General features: G+C 39.9%; 1 protein-coding gene across 2 annotated transcripts; it reads left to right on the forward strand.

Annotated features, from left to right (window-relative positions):
* Positions 1-9,599: 9,599 nt before the first annotated feature.
* Positions 9,600-21,734, forward strand: ccdc83 (coiled-coil domain containing 83). 2 transcript variants are annotated; one of them, XM_037547581.1, is made up of 10 exons: positions 9,600-9,828; positions 9,925-10,009; positions 11,152-11,320; positions 13,386-13,553; positions 14,879-14,970; positions 15,070-15,138; positions 15,340-15,461; positions 16,675-16,754; positions 18,473-18,645; positions 20,300-21,734. In XM_037547581.1, the coding sequence occupies exons 1-10, from the start codon at positions 9,767-9,769 to the stop codon at positions 20,474-20,476; spliced, it is 1,197 nt and encodes a 398-aa protein (XP_037403478.1). In that variant the 5' UTR covers positions 9,600-9,766; the 3' UTR covers positions 20,477-21,734. The 2 variants fall into 2 exon arrangements, with proteins under 2 accessions (XP_037403478.1, XP_017546778.1); XM_017691289.2 differs by having other exon boundaries at positions 18,476-18,645.
* Positions 21,735-21,737: the final 3 nt, after the last annotated feature.

The raw sequence follows: 21,737 nt of genomic DNA on the forward strand, positions 1-21,737 counted from the left end.
CAAGCAGTTTTTTCCAAAATAAAAGTCCTCAGCCGTCACTAGAGCCGGTTTCTCCTCTTCCTGTTTCTCCCGTTATATGATTGAAAAAAGCCAGAGGGCGCGCGCGTGCGAGCCTAAAATGAATGTTGGTGAAGAGAGAGCTCAACGGCTAAAAACCAAACGTTAAAATAGTTTCTAAACAATTTTATAGGACTTTTCTTTAATTTTGTAAAGTAGGATAATGTTTTAAACTGAAAAGAACAAAAAAAGTCCCTGTTTATGTCTTTTTTCTATAACAAACAAGCTTTGGGCAGTAGGATGCTGGCATTACTGCTACTGAGCGCTGATTGGTTAACGTTACTGCTACTGAGCGCTGATTGGTTAACGTTATTGCTACTGAGAGCTAATTGGTTAGCGTTACTGCTACTGAGCTCTGATTGGCTGTTGTTACTGCTACTGAGCACTGATTGGTTAGCGTTACTGCTACTGAGCGCTGATTGGTTAGCATTACTGCTACTGAGCGCTGATTGGCTGTTGTTACTGCTACTGAGCGCTGATTGGTTAGCGTTACTGCTACTGAGAGCTGATTGGTTAGCATTTCTGCTACTGAGCGCTGATTGGCTGTTACTGCTACTGAGCGCTGATTGGTTAGCGTTACTGCTACTGAGAGCTAATTGGTTAGCATTACTGTTACTGAGAGAGCTAATTAGTTGTCTTACTGGTACTGAACGTTAATTTGTTGGCGTTACTGCTAATGAGAGCTGATTGGATAGTGTTACTGCTACTGAATGCTAATTTGTTTGCATTACTGCTACTGAGTGCTGATTTAAGTAGGGGTGTATTTAGTAGTTCTGGGGTCTTAGGCAAAAGATGGGAAGGGGCAGGGTGACGAAGCATCCCAGCATAATAATTGCGGACCCCTCTCATGCTGAGGTGCGACTTCCCTCTGGTAGAATGTCCTGGGCCGTCAAAGCCAGCACAACCAGACATGCTACAGATTATTCCCTATAGTAAAATGTTAACACAGCTGGTGAAAAATGATGAAGTGGAAGATTTCAGTTCTTGCTAGTAGGAATTCAAGACTTTTTTCATTTCATTTTAATGGAAGGAATTCACACCTGAAAATAATATTTTGACATTATTAAATTCTTTACTTTTTAAATTTGTTCTAGTCAAGTCAATCAAAATATTATGATAGTAATCATTAGAATTGTGTATGTCAGAATTAACTTCAGAATCAGAATAAGAATTGATTTATTTCACCGGGTATGATACACATACAAGGAAATTTGTCTTTGTAAGTGCACACATTAACAACTATTACCAAGTACGCAGCCAAAGGGAAAAAAGAAAAAAAATAAAAGTACATGTAAGATAGAATAGAGACTAATAATAAAAAATGACAAAAACAGCTAACATGAAAGGAGCGTAGGAGATACATGTAAGATGTGTGGAAATCTGTACATATGCAAGTTTCAAGTTTATTTGTCATTTGCACAACATGTCAGGACATTTATGCATTGAAATGCTTGAGGTGAGGCTCAGATAATCACTCTACAGAAAGTAAATAAGTAAAAATAAAATATAAGGAAAACAAACTGAAATATATTAAATATACACAAAATATGGAGATGTGATGATGCTAGCTGGTCTAGCACATCACCAACAGCCATGACCAAGACTAAAAGGGACAAAGGTGTGACAAAGCCTTTTATTTTAATTAACGTAAAGAGACAGTTACTTACCCGTTTCCTGGAAAGAGTGACCGCACAGGTCGGCCTGGGGAGAAAGAAAGACAAAACTGTTAATGAACTAATGGCAAATATTGAACACTGGCTATGAATGACATTTGTAGATATATTTATTTGAAGTATATGCTGAATATGAATGGGAATGTAACTGTTTTGCCTTATGAATACCTGAATTTAATTTTGGTTTAGTCCACTGGGAGGGGCTATAGGTATTTAAGGTCAGGCCCAGTCTTGTTGGGGCAAACTGCTCTCACTGCCGATACCCACCCTGAGTTAGAAAGGGAACTTAAGTGAGAATAGGCAAGGAAACATGCCAACACGGTAACCTCCAAGCCACTTCGAGTCCACTCTACCACAAGAGACAATATATACTCACTGGCCACTTTATTAGGTAGTGCTAGTGTTGGACCCCCTTTTGCCTTCAGAACTGCCTTAATTATTCGAGGCATACTTTCAACAAGGTGTTGGAAACGTGCCTCAGAGATTTTGGTTGGTTATTTGAGTTAATGTTGCCTTTCTATCATCTGGAACCAGTCTGCCCATTCTCCTCTGACCTCTCACATCAACAAGGCATTTTCGTCCACACAACTGACCGCTCACTGGATATTTCCTGTTTTTCGGACCGTTCTCTGTAAACCCTAGAGATGGTTGTGTGTGAAAATCCCAGTAGATCAGCAGTTTCTGAAATACTCAGACCAGCCCGTCTGACACCAACAACCACGCCACGTTCAAAGTCCCTTAAATCCCCTTTCTTCCCCGTTCTGATGCTCGGTCTGCACTTCAGCAAGTTGTCTTGACCACCTCTACATGCCTAAATGCACTAAGTTGAGGCCATGTGATTGGCTGATCAGCTATTTGTGTTAACAAGCAACTGATAAAGTGGCCAGTGAGTGTACATTTTAAAGTGACTTGAGTGACTATTTATTGTTTTTTAAAGTGGCTTAGTGTTAAGGTGTTATTGTCCATAGCAGAGATGATATGATACAATAATAATGCTGGACAGAGTGACTGGGTGAAATGGTAACTGGGGAAGGACTCACAGCTTCACAGCTTGTTCAGAAACCTGACAGCCTGTGGGTAGAAACTGTTCATTAACTGGGTTGTTCTAGCCTGGATGCTGCGAAATCTCCTGATTTCGGATGGTGAACAGGCTGTGTGCTGGGTGAGGCTTTCTGACCGGATCTTTATGATCTTCCTGAGGCAGCGGGACTGGCACATGTCCCGTAAGGCTGGTAGTTTTTAGCCTGTGATGGCTTCTGCCGTCCTCACCACTCCTCTAAGGGCTTTGCGGTCGCAGGCGGTGCAGCTGCTGTACCAGACAGTGATGCAGCCCATGAGGATGCTCTCTATGGTGCACCTGGTGAGGATCTGAGGAGGCAGACCAAACTTCCTGAGCCCACGCAGGAAGAAGAGACGCTGACGGGCAGGTCTCACAATAGTGTTGGTGTGGTGGGTCCAGGTGAGGTCATCAGTGAGGTGTACGCCGAGAAACTTCACACTGCTGACTCTCTCCACTTCAGCTCCATCTCCATCAGTGATGAGGCCTAGGATGGTAGTATCATCAGCAAACTTGAAGATGATGTTAGACATGTGTTTGGCTACACTAATGTATACAGGGAGTACAGGAGGGGGCTGAGCACACATCACTGGCGATCCCCTGTGCTCAGAGTTAGTGTGGAGGAGAAACTGTTCCCTTTCACCACTTGAGGTCTGCTCATCAGGAAGACCAGTATCCAGTTGCAGAGATGAGAGTTCAAACCCAAGTCTGTGAGCTTAGGAATGAGTTTGGCCACGATGATTGTGTTGAATGCTGAGCTGTAATCTATGAACAGCAGTACACATGTGTTCTTTCTGTCCAGGTGTGTGAGAGCTCAACTTCCCACTGTATCCCACATTCTTCGGTATTACAAAGGAGAGTCGCTAATTTGATTTGGCAGGTCTGGTACACATCGAGGTCAGCGGTCTGTCAGAGTGGGGCCATGACAGCAATCTCTGTCTCAACATCAGCAAAATAAAGGACATGATTATGGACTACGGGAAGGTGGGTGGTCACTCTCCCCTATAATTAGACATATGCTATAAAATATACTATAAAAACTGTTATATAGAGAATATAACAGAGTAATACAGACATTTGTAAAAATGTACTTGTACAGTAGTGCAAGGGAGGAGTTACTCTGTAATACTGTAAGGCTTTGTTGGTTCAGTTTAAGTTTAAAGTGTCAGGTATCCACTGTGCTTGATGAGAGCTGCAGCTAGAAACACTCTACAGAAACTGAATTCTATATTCAGGAAACTAAATTAAAAGCTAAAACAGCTTTCCATGGTTCTCCACCTCATTCATTATGAGAGAAAATTTCCCCAGACACCCAATGTGTGCCAGACCACCCAAATCAAATTAGCGACTCTCCTTTGTAATGCCAAACAATACGGGATACATTGGGAAGTTGAGCCAAGGAGAAGAAAGCTAAAGTAACTGAATTATTGAACTTAGAAATCTAAATAACAATCTGGAAAATTCTGGCAGCAACTGTATCTGATCTACAGAAATAACTGCATAAAATGAATGAAGTGAAAGAACACACTGGAGAAAAGACCAGAAGATATTTTTTTCAATCTTGAAATAATGAGAGGTGAACTGAATTTGATCAGGGAGCTCATGATTAATGGAAATCACTATGATGATGATGATGATGATGATGATGATGATAAGACAGTCACAAACTTTATTACTGATTATTCTAGAAAACTGCATCTGTCTCTGACAATTCCTTTGACAACCCAGATGAGTTCTTCATATTCTTAATGAAAATAAAATGATCACAGATGACTTTAATATCCAAAAGTTACACACACACACACACACACACGCACACACGCGCACACACGCACGCACGCACGCACGCACGCACGCACACACGCACACACACACACACACAAATATGTAAGCCCAAAAGTTAAAACCTATATATTTTAACTACATGTCAATTTTCCGTTCAGTTTATATACATAAATCCGATGGGAAAATGGTATGAAAGTTTGTTTCTCCATCATGTTCAATAAACCTGAATGAATGAACTAATGTTTAAATAGAAGTGCTTGTGGGATTTATGTGATTCTTTTCCATAACATTTATGTAACTCTAAAGAGTTAATAGTGTCTTCTGTGTTCACAGCACAATTACTCAATGTATTAAATGTATTAAATAAGAAAACATGTTAAATTCACAAACTTTTACTGTTTTTACTAGTTAAAGTTACTGTTCTTTTACAAACTGTATTAAACACTATTTGCTGATTCTCTTTACAGACACATGTAAGTCTGATGTGAAAGAAATAAACAGAACTTTATAGATTTCAGCTCAAATTCCCTGCTTTAGAATTTCTATTCACTCCCAACTGAACTACTAATTAAAGCAGATGTTTGTGTACAACGTTCCTATTGGCCATCATGCAGGTTAGCCAGCTAACGCTATCAGTCACTTCATGCCATGCTAACATGTCGAGGTCACCTACAGTTACAGAAACCACGAGCTGTTGATTTGAATATTACTTGAATACAACTTTATATACAGCTTCACACTAAATCACTGCCATCGTTTATTTAATCCACCTTTAGTAGCCGTTACAATGACAGCAGGCCTAGCAAGGATGCTAGCTAGCTAGTTTGCTGGTGTTTGTCTAGAGTTTCTCTCAAAATAAGCAAAATGAAACATTAATATTTGGTCAAAAACATTAAAAACACATACTAGGTTAATCTGCATCACTGTTTCACTGCAGTGGCACTGAATAACAAAGGATGGCGGAGATTGTAAGAATAAAAAGAGCCGTTTCATGTCCACCATGCCAGCTGAAGCAGTTTCCTGGATGATGATGTGTTTCCTGTTACTATTGCACATCAGCTCAGCCTCCTAACGAGATTCAGTGGAAAAATCTAAAAGGTCTTATACAATTCAATTAAATCAGTTTTGGATTTATCCAAATTGGGCTACTAATATAAATAGGTAAAGTATATATTTGTTTTTTAAATAAGTTTTATGTAAAATATTTGCTTAATGTTTATGATGGCCATAAATCATTTTTGTGCACACACACACACACACACACACACTAAGCCGCTCATCCCTCTGGGTTATGGGGGTAGCAACAGCGCTACCCACTGAGCTACCGTGCCACCCTCCAAAAGTTAAACATAGATTAAATTAAAGAAGCAATTTAAAATCTGAAAATTGCAAAATTCTGCATATTGCTTTGGCAAAGGGCTACAATTTAGAGTTAATGAGTACATTGATGAATCCCAGTCAGGTTTTCTGATACATCATATGTTCAATGACATTAGACTCCTGTCGGATCTCTGGTAGACAATTAAACCTGCTTAATGGCAAACTGTTGGTTAAGTTAAGTTAAGTTAAGTTAAGTTAAGTTAAGTTAAGTTAAGTTAAGTTAAGTTAAGTTAAGTTAAGTTGGCAAACTGTTGGTGATTTGATAATGATTCTTTTTAGATTTTCAAAAAGCATTCGACAGAATTAGTCATACATTTATATGGGAAACAGTGACATGCTTTCAGTTTGACTCTGTATAGGGAAGGTAAGAGCTCAGTTCAGCTGCTTCAGAGAGCTGCACTAAGATTTGACATAAAGCTAACAGGTATTTGTCAAGTTTGCCCACTATCACCTCTATCATTCCTCTTAACAGCTCAGATTTGAAGTTTAATCAAAAATCAGATCAAAGGAATAAACCTTAACTTAACTGGCCGATGACAACACTGTCTTTATTAAAAATGCAAATGAAATCCCCAAGGCTTTAGATATGATAACAAGATTCCCCAAACTACCAGGATAAAAATTAATACTGAATTACTGGCTTTAAAGTTATGCGATCAAATCAGAATCTGTGAAATCTGTGATACCACCAGTTACTTTGGCTTTATGATTACTAAGAACTCAAAAGAACTGAGTATCCTAAACTTAAAATAGATTACTGATTCCATTAGGAAGAAATGTATCTCCTGGTTGACAAGAGATCTCAGTCATTCAATTCATTCAATCATTCAATCATTCAATCAATTTCCCCGTTGTGGGACTAATAAGGGTTACTTAAACTTAATCTTAATCGTAATTTTTCTCCTCTCTAGATATCGTTTGAGGCCCTCTTCATTAAATATAATTCAGATTTAATGGAAAGAATAAGCCTTACAAAATTAAAAAAGGAAAAAGAAGGATAAAGTAGAAGATAGTGGACTAAATGTATTTGACTTAACAACATTTGATAAAATAATGAAAGTGAACTGGAGTAAAAGATCCTAATAGCCAATGGGATATTAAACTAAACCTCTTACTTCATAAAATTGGTGGACTGAACTTTCTGTTGCGGTGTCCTTACGCAGCAGAGAAACTGCCAGTCAAACTAGTGAATATCCATAAGCAGTCACTGTTGCTCTGGTCTCGTATTTATGAACACATCTGTTCTCATCAATATTACTTTTTTTGGAGTACGAGAGACGTCAGTCACAGAAAAGATCTTTAATGTTCCTTAAAATGGTGCAGGGGCAATGTTTAATTGGTAAGTCAACTGCTAAGTGATAGTGGTCAACAGGGGGATTGCTAGAACTTTAACCTCTTCAACTCCTTGAGACCACCAGTGGGTCCAAAACGCACATCATATTCTTCATATCTTTCCTATTTCATAAGCTCCATTCAGAAGCTGGGCGTCGTGTGAGGCTGTCTAATAGACGGTGATGTCATTTTAAATCCTTATAACAAAAGAAGCTGAACTCTGTTTTTCTACTGAAAGTCGACCCGTTTTTCCCCAAATCTGGGCCATAAACTATAAACAGACGGCGTCTCTTCAGTGATCTGCTCTGGAAACATGACTTTTATCAAACAACACAAAGAGCGTCTGAGAATTTTGGCTTTCAGCAGTAAATTGTAAATATATAGCAACATGTAGATCATCAAACACATGTTCTGTTAATCTGAGGGGAGCTTTTACAAACAAACAAATAAATAAAAATGTACATTTATTTCATGCAGTTACTGAATACCTTGCCTTATGATTTGGTCACGTAAATTCAGATGGGCAAACCAAAATATGCCCTGGTGAAGGGGTGGCCAGAGATTTTTACATTAGCCTTACTGTGTTGAAATGACAAACACTGATGCATGTTTTTTTCCTCTATACATAATTAAATCTGTCAATTATTTCCATATTTATAAAACATTACATCAACACAACAACTGCCGAAAGTAAACTGAACTAAATGCATCACTGTTTTCAGTGCACAACACAAATTTTAAGAAAAACATTTCATATAAACAGACCATAGAAGGTATTAATATAGGCTGCTCTCTCTACAGGTTATGCATCTAATGAGTCTAAGGATTAGAAAACAGGCAGCACTCTAGACGGTAATGCACAAATGCATTAAAAATCAGAATAAGAAATCAGCATAAGAAATGATTATACCTCACTCATTTTTGATAGTTTTCGTCTTTATTTCACATAGCCTTCATAATGTCCTCACAGTGCACCCAGTGCACATTCACTCACCAGTTTGCTGAGCAAATGAACCTCTCATATTATTAAATACAGTGTCATCAGATTCTTATGACTGATTGACTACACTGATGACAGATTTTCACCATAAAGCACAATTGATGCTTTATTGATGATGGCTGACAGCAGAGGGCGCCCGTGAGTCCTCAATAAATGGAAGTAAATGAAGCTCAGCGGATAAAAACGAGATGTTAAAATAGTTTCTAATCACTTAGGTAGAATTTTTCATTAATTTTGGATAGTATAAGGATGTATTTCACTAAAAAGCAAAGAAAACTTACCTGTATACTTCCTTTTTTTCTACAGCAAACATGTTTTTGGGCAGCGGGATGCTAACTTTACTGCAGCTCATTGGCTGTTCGCGCTCACAGATGTCATGGACATACATGAGCCGACGCTTTAAAAGTTTAAAAGCTCTTAAAAATATAACAGCAGGGTTAAAATGTTTCGTGGTATGCATTGTTCTGGTGATGACTGTATTCGTTTACATATAAAATGTTTAAGCATTTATAAACCATCATTTTGCTCAAATGCTCCACCTTAAACCATTCGTTTTGGACCTCCGGTGGACATTAGAGTTCTACAAGCTCTCTGGTAGTGTGGGCAGAGCCGGTTTATGAAGAGCCTGGCCACTTCCTATTTCCCCCGTTATATCAAAAACAGGACTGCTAAACAGGAGAGGGCGCTCACGAGTGAGGCCTCAATGAATGGGAGTAAATGCCTTTCAATGGTTAAAAACCTAAAGTTAAAATAGTTTCTAATCACTCGCCCAGAACTTTAGTTTAATTTTAGAAAGTAAAAGGATGTATTTCACTAAAAAAGCAAAGAAATTTTACCTACATGTTTTCATTTTTCTACAGTTAAACGGGTTCTGTGCAGCAGGGGGCGGGCTTTACTGCTAGAGAGTGATGATTGATTGGTGAGCGGAGCAGTTCATTGGCTGTTTAGGCTCACTGACGTCATAGACATACATGAGGCGCCCTTTTAAACTCTTATAACTCGAGTTTAAAAGGTCTTAAAAATATAACAGCGGTGTTAAAATGTTTTCTGCTGCTCTGTGTTCAGGAAATGACTGCATGCTTTTATATTCAAAATGTTTAAGCATTTATAAACTATAATTTTGCTCAAAAGCTCCGTTTCAACCCATTCATTTTGGAACCGAGAGCGCCCTCTAGCGTTTGAGAAACCCTGAAGACATTGCAGAGCCGTAACTCTTTCTACAGCTCTCTGGTAGTATGGGGGGTTTTGGACGCAGCGTATGTCTCCCCCTGCCGACCAGTTACTGGAAGTACATCTGCATCGGTTTCCATGGCAGCAAGTACACTTCAAACGAATTGTTGTGCACAGTAAAACCAAAAGAGCTTCTTCGTTTTGGTAGAGTTCATGTGTGTCTCTTAAAAGTAACAGTTAGATCTTTGGGTTGCTGATGTTTTACCCAAAATTCAGCTAATTAGGCAGTTTGCTCGGAACACATCGCCGAAAATGAGCAAGAAGAGAAGAAATGAAGACAGAACTACTCCAGCAGAGGCGTTTATCCAGTTTCAGTAAGTTAGTTAACTCACTAAATAGATTCTGTGTTCATGTAAATCGTTCAAAACCTCGTTTGGTCATTCTGCCCCTCTCTGTTGTGTCTCAAACAGAATTCAAGTTAAAAGAAAAGAAACTGAAGAATTCAGGAATGAAATAAGTGAGCTGGAAGCCAAGAACCAAAAGCTCACTGAGCTGGTGAGACTGCAGACAAACAGTGAAATCTACACGCAGCTGTGCTACACATCCTTACACACTACAGGTCCAACAGTTTGTAGACAGCTGTTTCTGAAACGTTTCTTCTGAACTTAACAGTATTAAAGGGGAATTCAACCAAATTTTCAACATTACTACGTAATTAAGTGTTTAAGATTTGAACAGTGCCATCCGTACAATGTCTGATCTGAAATCCTCCGTTCTAGAGAAACTGACCAACAGGAGTGTTCACAGTGGTGGTGATAGGAACCAGACGTCCACCTCCAAAAGGTCCTTTATATAAAGTATTACACGAAATGGTTCTAAATACACTGCCGATTCCTAAGACATTCATCAGATTTACCACTTTACCGTTAATAACATTACATATATGAACTCAAAGGATGTGTAGGTTCACTGGGAGGTTTCAATAACACACACACACACACACACACACACTTTCTAAGCCACTTCTCCTTCTGGGTCACAGGGGGTGCTGGAGCCTATCCCAGCTGCCATCACAGGGTAGACAGACAGACACAATCACATTTAGGGGCAATTTAACATGTCCAACTGGCCTGACCGCATGTCTTTGTACTGTGGGAGGAAACTCATGCAGACACGGGGAGAACATACAGACTCCACACAGAAAGGACCCTGGCCACCCGGCTGGGGAATGGAACCTGGGCCCTTCTTGCTGTGAGGCGACAGCGCTACCCACCACACCACCGTGCCACCCCCGAAAATAAAATAAAATATTTAGAAATGTGAGTTGGCAAGTTTGTCTACAGTGAAACATTTCACATCAAACTCTGCATGACCATATTTACATCTCAGTCACTGAATAATGTAGAGATTTTGAAAGATCAGTGAAGTTCCCCTTTAATATACTGAGGAGTGCAATGTCCATTGTTTCGTTCAGATTGCTTCGTCCTAGAGAGAGTTATTACAGAATAATGGGGGCCTCTTTCGAGTGAATCTCTCTGTATAAGATGTAAGAGCAGTGAATGTGTAGAACAGAAAAGACAGAATACAGAGCTTCAGAATTTTTGGACATATAGTGTATATCTCTGACCCATTTAGCTAACATTGTTGAAAGACCATTAATCTGTCAAAGCTCATGAAAAGGCAATGATGTCCTTCAGCGGGACCGGCTGAGAGAGGAGCAGCTGGCTCTTATTCGTGAGCTTAATAAGCAAGCAAAGGAGCAGGAGAAGGAGCTGGAGCAGGGGGAGGTGGTGAACAAGGAGCAGTTGGAGAAGGCCCAGCAGTGCAACTTGGAGGTTACACACAGACAGGAGGAAGAGCTAGCAGGTAAACATTGCCATATATGCATCAGTGCAATTGTGCATGAATTCAGAAGAGAATGAACTGTGTGTACAAACTGGGGCAAATTCCAGAATTTCCGAAGGTGGGCTGCAATTCCTGTTCAGGAGCCAAATAAATCATTTCACCACTCTTCAAAATAAGGGTTCTATTGATGCTTATTGGGCTCCAGGAAGCATCTTGTTCATTGTTATAGAACCTTTGCATTATGTGGAGGTTCTTTAAGCTTTAAAAGGCTCTTCATTCTTCATTTTTCACAAATGTTCCACTCTAACCTTCCTTTCACTCTAACACTCCGCCAGCACCGCATCTCCTCCCTGTTCCTTGGTTCTATCGGTCAGTCCCACCTCTGTTCATCCAAAAGTGGGGTTCTGGCTTTCTTGCTCAAAGCAGAAGCTGCCCAGAACTTCAGCCCAAGTTCTCAGAGATACTGCAGTCATACGGTCTCTTCTCATACTGCAACTATATGTCGAAGACATGGTCCAAACTTGCAAAGAATCATCCTTTGAAATGTCATCAAGGATTCAAAGAACCAAAAGGGTTCAATAACTTTTTTGGTCCATTTATTTTATAGTGACATTCAGAAAACTCTATGAAAAATAACTGCTGAAGTGTTCAAAGAAATAAAACGTGACTGAGCCAATTCTGGGCAAGTTCAGTTGACAGGATTGTACAAAAAGGTTCTTTGGAGTGATGTCACAGGACACACATCAGACTTCAGTCCTTGTGGGACACAGCACTGCAGACTTCAGTGTTCTGCCTCACTAAACACACTCAGTCAACACAACTTATTAGCTAAAAGGCAAGGCCTTCGTGAACTGAATTTAGAGGAAGAAACTAATCTCCACAGATGTGTGACCTGGAAGGAACCCAGTTTGCAGAGGAAATTTGATGACTTTAGACTCGACTCGAGAAATCGAGAAGGACTTGGGACTTAACTTTGACTTCAACACCAGTGACTTGGAATCTGACTTGGGCTTACGCATCATAACTTGGAATGAATCATTGTTTATGGAATTGGTCATTCCACCTTAAATGGTGCAGCAGTTAGACGGCACAACCAGTTAAGGTGGAACTTAAGAAAAAATTAAGAATAAGAAGCTGTTGTATTTTAGTTGGAAGGGTAAAAAAATAATAAGAATGAAAAAATCAATATACAGCCACACACTGCTAAAGTGCTTTCAGCAAAAGGCTGTAGTACTGTTACCATTATGCTATGTTAGTGTTATGGTCTTAAATTAGCTGAAGAATGCAGACTGACCTGTTTAGGACTCAAAGATTAGAACTATTGACTTGGGACTCGACTTGAGACTCGCATGTACTGACTTGAGACTTGAACTGAGACTCGACTAGCTTGACTTGGGACTTGAGTGTTGAGGGAAGACATGAGACTTATTTGTTACTTGCAACTTAGTGACTTGTTCGCACCTCTGCCAGTTTGCCATACCTGCCCTAAAAGACCTACTGTTGGTTCTCTAAAGAAGCTTTCAAGTGATGGTTCTTTAAAGACCAACTGTAAGACAAGATGTGTGAGTGTGAATGTTTTGAAAGAACCTTTATACACAGTTGTAGGCAAAAATTTGAACACCAAAAAGGCCAAATGGCATATATTGTTGACTATCTGGAAAAACCTGGTACAGACCTGTGCACGTTTCATTCCTTCATCATGGTATTTCACTAGACTTGTTGACTGAAAGAACAGTAATATTGAATACAGTTGGACTAAAACCTAAGGACTAAAGGGCTTTTTTGATGAGTGTGTCTTATTTCTCTTCATAAAACATTTGGTGGTTCTTGGGACAAACACCCCTCTACATGTATGTCCTGGCGTAAAAAGTCTGGGAAGCCCTGTGCCAGGGAAATAACTACTGGACATCAGCCTTTCTTGACCAGAATGGATGACTTCTGGTGAACAGTGATGGCCTACCAGCAGTACGTCTGTGCTTTTCTTTGCAGTTTTGAATGTGAGATGGAAATGAAGAAATAATGTAGATTGTTGAGGTTTTGTGTGTGTGTGTGTGTGTGTGTGTGTGTGTGTGTGTGTGTGTTTGAGAACTGTGCAGGAAGCTGGAAGTCCTGAAGCTGCAGGTTGCAGAACGCCAGAAGGAACGGCAGGTGTTGCTGCAATATAAAAGTGTGGGGAGCATCAAGCATCTACAGCAGATCCAGAACCTGCAGTCAGAAATAATCAATCTGCAGAACCGCTTTGAGAAGATGTCAGGTGTGCACCATCATAGAGTCTATATGTTTATGGCTACGTTACTTCTTATATAGAAGATAAAACTACATTTTCATTTACATGCATCATGAAAAACTGTTTAAACCTGTAAAGAACATATCATTTACTCCTTAGTTCATGTGGAACATATGTAGAAATTAAGTTGCAAAACAGCCTGTTTTTAATTTGTTGTGTTTGTGATAAGCAACACATTTACATTTATGATGTAAATCTACTTAACCTGTAGCAGTTTCGCTCCCCCCATTCAGGCTGAAGTTATAAGAAGTGTTTCAGCCTGGACAGCTTTTTTGAAGGAGGCACAATACAAGGCTGCGAATCAGAACTGAGCTCGTTTGCATATATCAGTTTTAAAGGCACTACAGAAGCTTAATTCTACACTTTACACAATATAGATGTTCCCTCAAAGGTACAACAGTGGTTTTAAGGTCCAATTGTCAATCTTAAATGAGTTTTTCCAGGTGAAAAGTACGTATTTCTACCTTTTTATAGCCTAATGTTTTAAAACAGAATAATAAAACAAATAAATAAAGTCCTGGAGACGAGATGTGGTGTGTGGAGTCAGTACAGCTTAAAAATATTATTTCAATGATTCATGATGCAATTATGTTACCTGACTAAAGGTACCGAGATGTACCCCTGAGGGTACCACCTCAGTGACAGGAGGGGTCCCGCGCCAGTGGGTCGTACCTTTATTTCTGAGAGCGTACGGGATAAAGACAGGTGGGAAGAGTAATGTAAAAATGGATTGTGATGTATCTGGTACATGAAACACACTAATGTTACATCATAAATTAAAAACATGCAAGGAGGAAATAATGTAAAATGTAAGATAAGGGTCCCTCAAAATACATACACAAAATACTATATACATTATACATTGTATAAAACATTCGCTTTGACTCCACAGTGAAAATACCTGTGAAGCCTTTTACAATAACAAACATAGCGCCGTTGTCGGAAAGAAAACTCCAAAATGATAACTTTACAGGAGAAGGAAAAAACCAACTGTACTTCTAATGTAAGTCAATGGAACCAGAGTTTTTTCCAAGTAATTCTAGGCTCTTTCTTTTAGTCCATTTGTCATGAATTTTTCATACAATGGAAAGAATAACAGGCATTTTCAAATTACGTCAAAAACTGAAAAATGGCAAAAATGGAAATACGAGGTTTTGTTCCTATAGCAACGAAAGTTTCCACACAGAAGCTAAATTGTGATCTTAGTCCAAACCCTGGTGTAGTTTGATAGAATCAAATGACCCGGGCTTTCTAGCGCTGTCCAATTTAAAAAATAAATCTTTTTACTGCAGAAAATATGAAGCGTTCTCTAGATGACACTTTGAATGAAATTGACAAGAAGACGTCTCAGCTGATTGATGAGAAGAAGCAGCAGGCTGTGGAGGTAAAGTAAAACATATGTGCAGACAACTTTATGCATGTAAAGTAGCAGGCTTTGAATATGCATTGCCTCAGCATTAATGACACTCTTGTTCTGTTTCAGAGAGCAATTAAACAGCTGGACAAATCAAGTTGGCAGGAGATCAAAGAGAATGACAGGCTTAAGAGAGAGGTATAGGCATCCATAATATCTCATTTAAATACCCATACATCTGTAATGTATGCATATATTAATCATTCTAAACACACTAAATGTACACTATAATGCATTTTGCACTCTCAGCCTACATTTGGGTAAATCCCTAATTTATAAAGGCAAATTGATACAGATGTAACAGATATAAACAGTTTTGTTTGCTCTGTTCCATGTCAGCTTGTTATCTGCCATAAGGAAGTCTCTATACTGGAAACAGCGGTGAGGAGACTAGAGGAGGAGAACTTGGAGCATGTGAAGCAAATTTTCGAGCATCGTCTTAATGATCTGCAGATATCAAGGTAATGCTGACTGTAGTGATGAGGGTTTGGCCATCTGTCATATTCTCTGGGTCAGCAGTTCTCAGCCTGGAGGTCCAGTTCAAGGAGGTTCCAGCAGGGTTGAGATCTGGGCTAGTCACAGCATGGTAGTACAAAGAACATAAAAATAGAAAAATGTTTATGTCTTGACCTGTCCAGGGTGTATCCTGCGTTTCGCCCAATGACAGCTGGGATAAGCTCCAGCACCCCCCGCGACCCAGAAGGAGTAGCGGCTTAGAAGATGTTTGTGTGCGTTTGTCTTTTTTGCATAAAACCTCCCACACTAAGCTAAGTGATAAGCTAAAATAGACACTTTGTGAGTGAAGATGCTGACTCAAAGTCTCTCTAACTGGTGTGGTCAACAAGAAGTCTTACTCCATACACCCCATCTGCTCCTTGTTCCTCAGTCCTATTTCTCAGGCCTGCTTCTGTTTATATTGGGTTGGGTGGGGGGCTGGCAACAACCCACCCTGAACGTAAGCCCAGGTTCTGAGTTCTTTCCCCTCCTTCCTCACCTGTTGAGGAGTGGTACGAATTCACATTGGTGTTAGCAAACTATGCTACAAAGCATTCACATATGAGATTGCATATGATACGTATTACAGTTATTCAGGTGATAATCTAGACATTCATTTATACACACGACCTGCATAACATTCTGACCACCTCCTTGTTTCTACACTGATTGTCCATTTTATTAGGTCCACTTACTGTATAGCTGCACTTTGTAGTTCTACAATTACAGACTGTAGTCCATCTGTTTCTCTGATACCTTTGTTAGTCCCCTTTTACCCTGTTCTTCAGTGGTCAGGACTCCCCATGGACCCTCGAGCAGGTAGTATTTGGGTGGTGGATCATTCTCAGCACTGCACTGATGTGGTGGTGTGTTAGTGTGTGTTGTGCAGATGCGAGTGAATCAGACACAGCAGTGCTGCTGGAGCGTCCGTTCACTGTCCACTCTAATAGACACTCCTACCTTGTCAGTCCACCTTATAGATGTAAGACGACAGCTCATCTGCTGCTGCACAGTTTGTGTTGGTCATCCTCTAGTCCTTCATCAGTGGTCACAGGACGCTGCCCACAAGACGCTGTTGGCTGGATATTTTTTGCTGGTGGACTATTCTCAGTCCAGCAGGGACACTGAGGTGTTTCATTCTAATCTAGCCTGTCATGCTCTTCATTCTCTCTACTGCAGGAACGTGTTCCTCACGCAGGCTGCAGGCTTGGAGCAGATGGACTCTTCCGGTCTGGAACTCACTCTCACAGAGACAGCAGGTGATCCTTCCATGTGATTTCACTCAGCAGTTGCAATGATGCATGTTCCAGACCACAAGAGGTCGCTCAGAGAGCTGTAGTTGGCTAAAGCCTGCAATTTCAAAATAAAAGTTCTGCCTGTTGCTTTTCGTCAAGTCGAGAACTGATTTGTTTTAGAAAGAGAGCAGCAGCAGCAGCTTTCAGCATTATTCTCATATAATGTGAAAGGACCCCAAAACTGACTTAACAGATGTTGATAAAACCATCTTAACTTTAAATGCAAGTTAATGTGTAATGATTTCATTTTTAGAGCATTTTTATTGGTCCCTTCATCATGAAATTTTGTAAAGGACAGCTCCTGAGATTAAATGATGTAGAAAACTTGACATATATTTTTTACAGTGACCATATTTAACTGACTAAATCAGTGGTCACCAACTTTGCTCTTTGAGATCTACCTTCCTACTCCAACCCTAATCACTTAATCTCTCCCCCAACTTGATCTAATTATTACTTATAGAAGTTCTTGATTAGCTGAGTGAGATGCATTACACTGGGGTTAGAGGTAAAACTTGCAGGAAGGTCTTCAGGAGTAAGGTTGGTGAGCACTGGATTTCATGACTGCTTTGCCTCAAAGAGATTGCAATATAGGATGAAGTTTGACAGCGAATTGAACACCACAACAGTGCTCAGTTACCTCAACTGGTAAATTCTAATTATGTTAAAAATTCTGAAGTATTTTGACTGTTGAAGCAACTGCAGTGATTAATTTTGGTTAACATATACAATTACCAGGTGTACATAGCAATACTATCACAGTGTACAGTCTATTTGGATAAATTTACACTGTTTTCTATTTACCCCAAGCTAATCCTATGCACAACGCTCAGGTTATACACTTTCATTAGCCCCAGTGCAGAAATGAAGTAAAGCAAGCCTTGGCAGATTTTAGTGTAGATTCTACATCACTGAAATCTGAAATGGATCTCATCTGTTGCTACGTCAGAGTAACGAGCTCCACCCACTTGCTGCTCTGCCAGCAGTTTGTTCTCCAGCTTCTTATGCTTAAATCCTAAACTATCATCACCACTGAGCAGCTTTATTACTTTTTTTTTACTGCAGCAGTTTTTGGCTCAGTTTGATTTGGTCAGACTCATATTCGGTTCATTTCTGGCTGATTCCAGGTTGTTTAGCTGTTCTTCTGTCACAGCTGCCGACTTAAAAGCTGCTCAGTGGTGATGACAGTTTCTGAATTTAGTGTAGTCTCATCTTCAGAGTCGGACCAAATCGGCTGTCGGTCAAATTTGATCTTAAAAATATCCGTTTTCTGTTTGTGGCCAAGTAAGTAGAAACGTTTAAATACCTTGAGCATCTCCTACAGCTGTCAAACTCGTTGCTTAGCAACAGCATCTTAGTGGAGTGACACAGTGTTTGTGAAAAACGTGATGTTATGGCGAAATATAAGAACGCTTCTGAACCAATCAGCTTGCATGGCTGGAACAAACTGATTGTATAATGCACAATTAATCACGCATCCCTCACACCAACTAATTTGAATAGAGGAAATCTGAGTCACATCCACACTTCTCTGTTCAGCAACTCAAGCTCACTCATTTTCCTTCCATGGCTTCATCAGTTAAACTTCAGGCCTTATTAAGCATGTAGTGGACATACACAATTCCCAGTGGTGATTAGCATCTCTCCTCACCCCTCCATCAGTAGCAATCTATGTTTCTCAGCAGAGCCGGGAAGTGGGCCCCTGCCTCCCCTCAACTCCAGATCGGAAGCTAGGGGGGCACAGCAAAAGCAGGCTGTGGAGTTGGAGAAAGATAAAACGGATCCCAGCTGCAAGCCCCCCTCCCCTCCCCATGACCTCACCATGCTCCTCTATGGCAACCAGAACAACCTCAGGGTAAGTTATTGGCCTCTCTAAACACAAACTGCTTGAACTAGATATGGATTTTGGGTTAGTTTTCTGTTTTTATCAAATAAACCCGACATGTTTCATCGCATCATTAGAGTATATTCCAAGAAGTAGAACTGCACAATACACTATTTGCGAAAATGTTATCATAATGTTTGGGCCCCGTAATACTGATGTCGCAGAAGGCTGTAAGAACCTTTACATTAGAGGTGTATGCAAAGGTTTGGGGGCCCCTGGTCTAATTAACGTATTTCGAGGAAGGAAAAACACAAAACACAAACTGTGCACTGAAATTAGCAGTACTCGTTTTGTTTTGTTGATTGTAGGGGATAAGTACGTTTCGTCACTTCGAAAGTCAACAAAATGTAATTTGAAGGAGATATTTAAACTTTCGCATGCTGCAGATGAAACAAACATTAATAAAGTCTCTTTACAACACATCCAACCCACTAAAACATGACCTTACCTTGAAATATAATGATTAAAATATTGTGGAAAAGATAAGATGCATCATATGACTCAAAGATCAGAGGAAGAAGAAAAGTATATATTCTCGCTTATTTTCAGTGGTATTGTGATGCTGATTAGGTCACTGTGAAGATTCTACCCTGTTACCTTACTTATAGATTGAAAGTAAAGTATTAATCAATAAGAATGCTAATAAACTGCTAACTTTGTGCTAAAAATCTCAACTCCTCGCTCTACTAATTTATGCCATTGGCAGCAAAGAAAAAAAATATATAAACAAATTTATTGTTTTTGAATCATTAAAAGCAGATTTTGAAAAGTATGTTGAACAATGTTAAATGCCACCCAAATGCACCCATGCAATCACCCAGTTATGTACGAGGAGCATCCTACTAAACATCACAGGTGACTGTGATTAAGAATTCAATGCGATGCAGGCGACTTTTAATTACAGCCATGTTATGGTTGTGCCAATATGGTTTTAATGCAAGGCATGTCGATCATAATGCAGCAAAATTTGCAGCCCGTTTTGAGGTCCTTGTCATACTACTTTTGAGGTTTCACTCTGCAGAGGGGCAAATCATACAAGCTTTAACAATATTGTCAAATACCGGGCACAAGATTAAAAGGCTTCTTCTACCAAGGTTTATACACCATCTGCTCAGTAAATCAGGCTTATAGCGAGGCCTACTGAGTCTGACAATGAATTTGTGATAATTAAAAACATTATGGGCCAGTTTCCCCCCAAAGTTTAGAAGTTTAGGTATAAGTCTAGATTCCAATCATAATTCACCTTTGGTGATGCAATTTAATCAAAGATTGGGCCTAATCCATGGGCAAATCAGCCTTATATCTAGATATTTCTAAGCATAAAAGGGTTTCGGAGGAACTACCAAACGGAAAGGAATCACTGGCTGTACTTGGTGAAATAGTGATACTAATGCACTTAATGGTTTTAATAAGCCCCTGGAGCGTAACAGTATCAGAGATAAGTGCAGAAGCTCAGAGATAAGTGAGTCTCTGTATTTTTCCTCCCACTGTCAGTTCCTCCTGCCTGGCAGTGGCAGGAATACAGATGGGCTTGGCATCGGCCAGGAATAGTCACTCTCCTTGTTTATGTAGCCAGAAAAGAACCATGCAAAAAGTTTGATCCTGTGTGTTTGTGTGTGTGTAGGAGCTGCTGCATCTGGGTCCGCTGGAGAAGAAGCTGTTGAGTGTAGTGGGTCAGGCTGTGACCCTGCACCCTTTACCCTCTGACAGTGAGGATTTAGCCATGTCGACACACACTGGACCTTTACATGCACAAGACTGGGCACTTAGCACTCGTATCATCCGCAACAAGTTCCAGTAAACGCACAGCATAAAAACATCACTGTTTTCCTGCTACAGGAGCCAATTCCATCTACTCGCTGCTGTTGTCTGAATTGACAGGAATATCTAAAGTCTAATGTCACTGTCTATGATATACAATTCCAAGTATGACCATTTCTGTTGGCATAATAAAATGTTCTCCCAATAGAATAGTGCATAAAAGTTTGATCAGTGATATTTCTATGTGATAAACTGTAGCACAACAGCTGTCTATAAATCTGTATTACACAGGGTGATTAAAAAAAAAAAGAAAATCAGATTTCAAAGCACCATGTTTTCACAAGAGTGAGGCGCTGAGGAACCAAATCACATACCAATTTGAAAGAGGGGGGTCACAGAGTTTATGACTTACTGGAAGATGGCTCCCTTCAGTCTGCGAGGAGATGGAGACCCCTGAGCAGAAAGCGTTTAGTGTTCTCTACATCAATAAGAGCGAAAACTGTCTTTTGTGGAAGCTGCTCTTTTATTTGAAAATCAACCAAATTCTGCTCACATACAATTTTTATATATAAACAAAAATAGAATCTGCAGGGACAATGCAGCAAATATGCTAAATCAATGGATAGAATCACCTTCATATTGGGACCATCCTTCACACACTTCTCTACTGGACAGGGTTTGGGTTTATTTACACAAAGCACCGATCAACAGTGCTTCTCTCGCTCCTGTTCTAACTGCACCTACTGCTAATTTACAAAGACACTACCCACCCCATCCTGATGATGGCAACCTGTGACGCATGTATGTTTTTCCCTGTGCTCTTACTTTAACAAAGGGCGCCCCCTGGTGCCCGTGCAGCGAAAGATGGCCCAAGCATGAAGACAACTCCGCACATTCAGGTTGGAAAAGGCAGCCGTATAATCGTCAATGTAAAATAATGACATGCCAAGCATAAAGCAACACAGCTCCTCCCCAATGCAATGCTGCAGAATCACAAATGTAGTGATGCTAGTCTGATAAATGTTCCCTCGCGAGAAAAAAAACCCTAGGCACAGAATCGACTATGTGGATTAATAAATTGTATGCTCCCCTGCCATTTCCCTTACAAATGCCGGGGGGCGAGTTTCCGAGCTACAAAGAATTGCACTAGACAATAAATGGGGGTCAAAGAAAACTTAGTGCTCCATCATTCAGTTTACAGGTGGTTTCATTTTTTCCCATTTTTATATTATCATCATCTCAGTCACTCTCAAAATCCAATTCAACAATCATACCCATGAAAGCGTATTTCAACAAACTTC

The sequence above is a fragment of the Pygocentrus nattereri genome, chromosome 18 (genome assembly GCF_015220715.1).
Source record: "Pygocentrus nattereri isolate fPygNat1 chromosome 18, fPygNat1.pri, whole genome shotgun sequence".
Taxonomy (NCBI): Eukaryota; Metazoa; Chordata; class Actinopteri; order Characiformes; family Serrasalmidae; genus Pygocentrus; species Pygocentrus nattereri.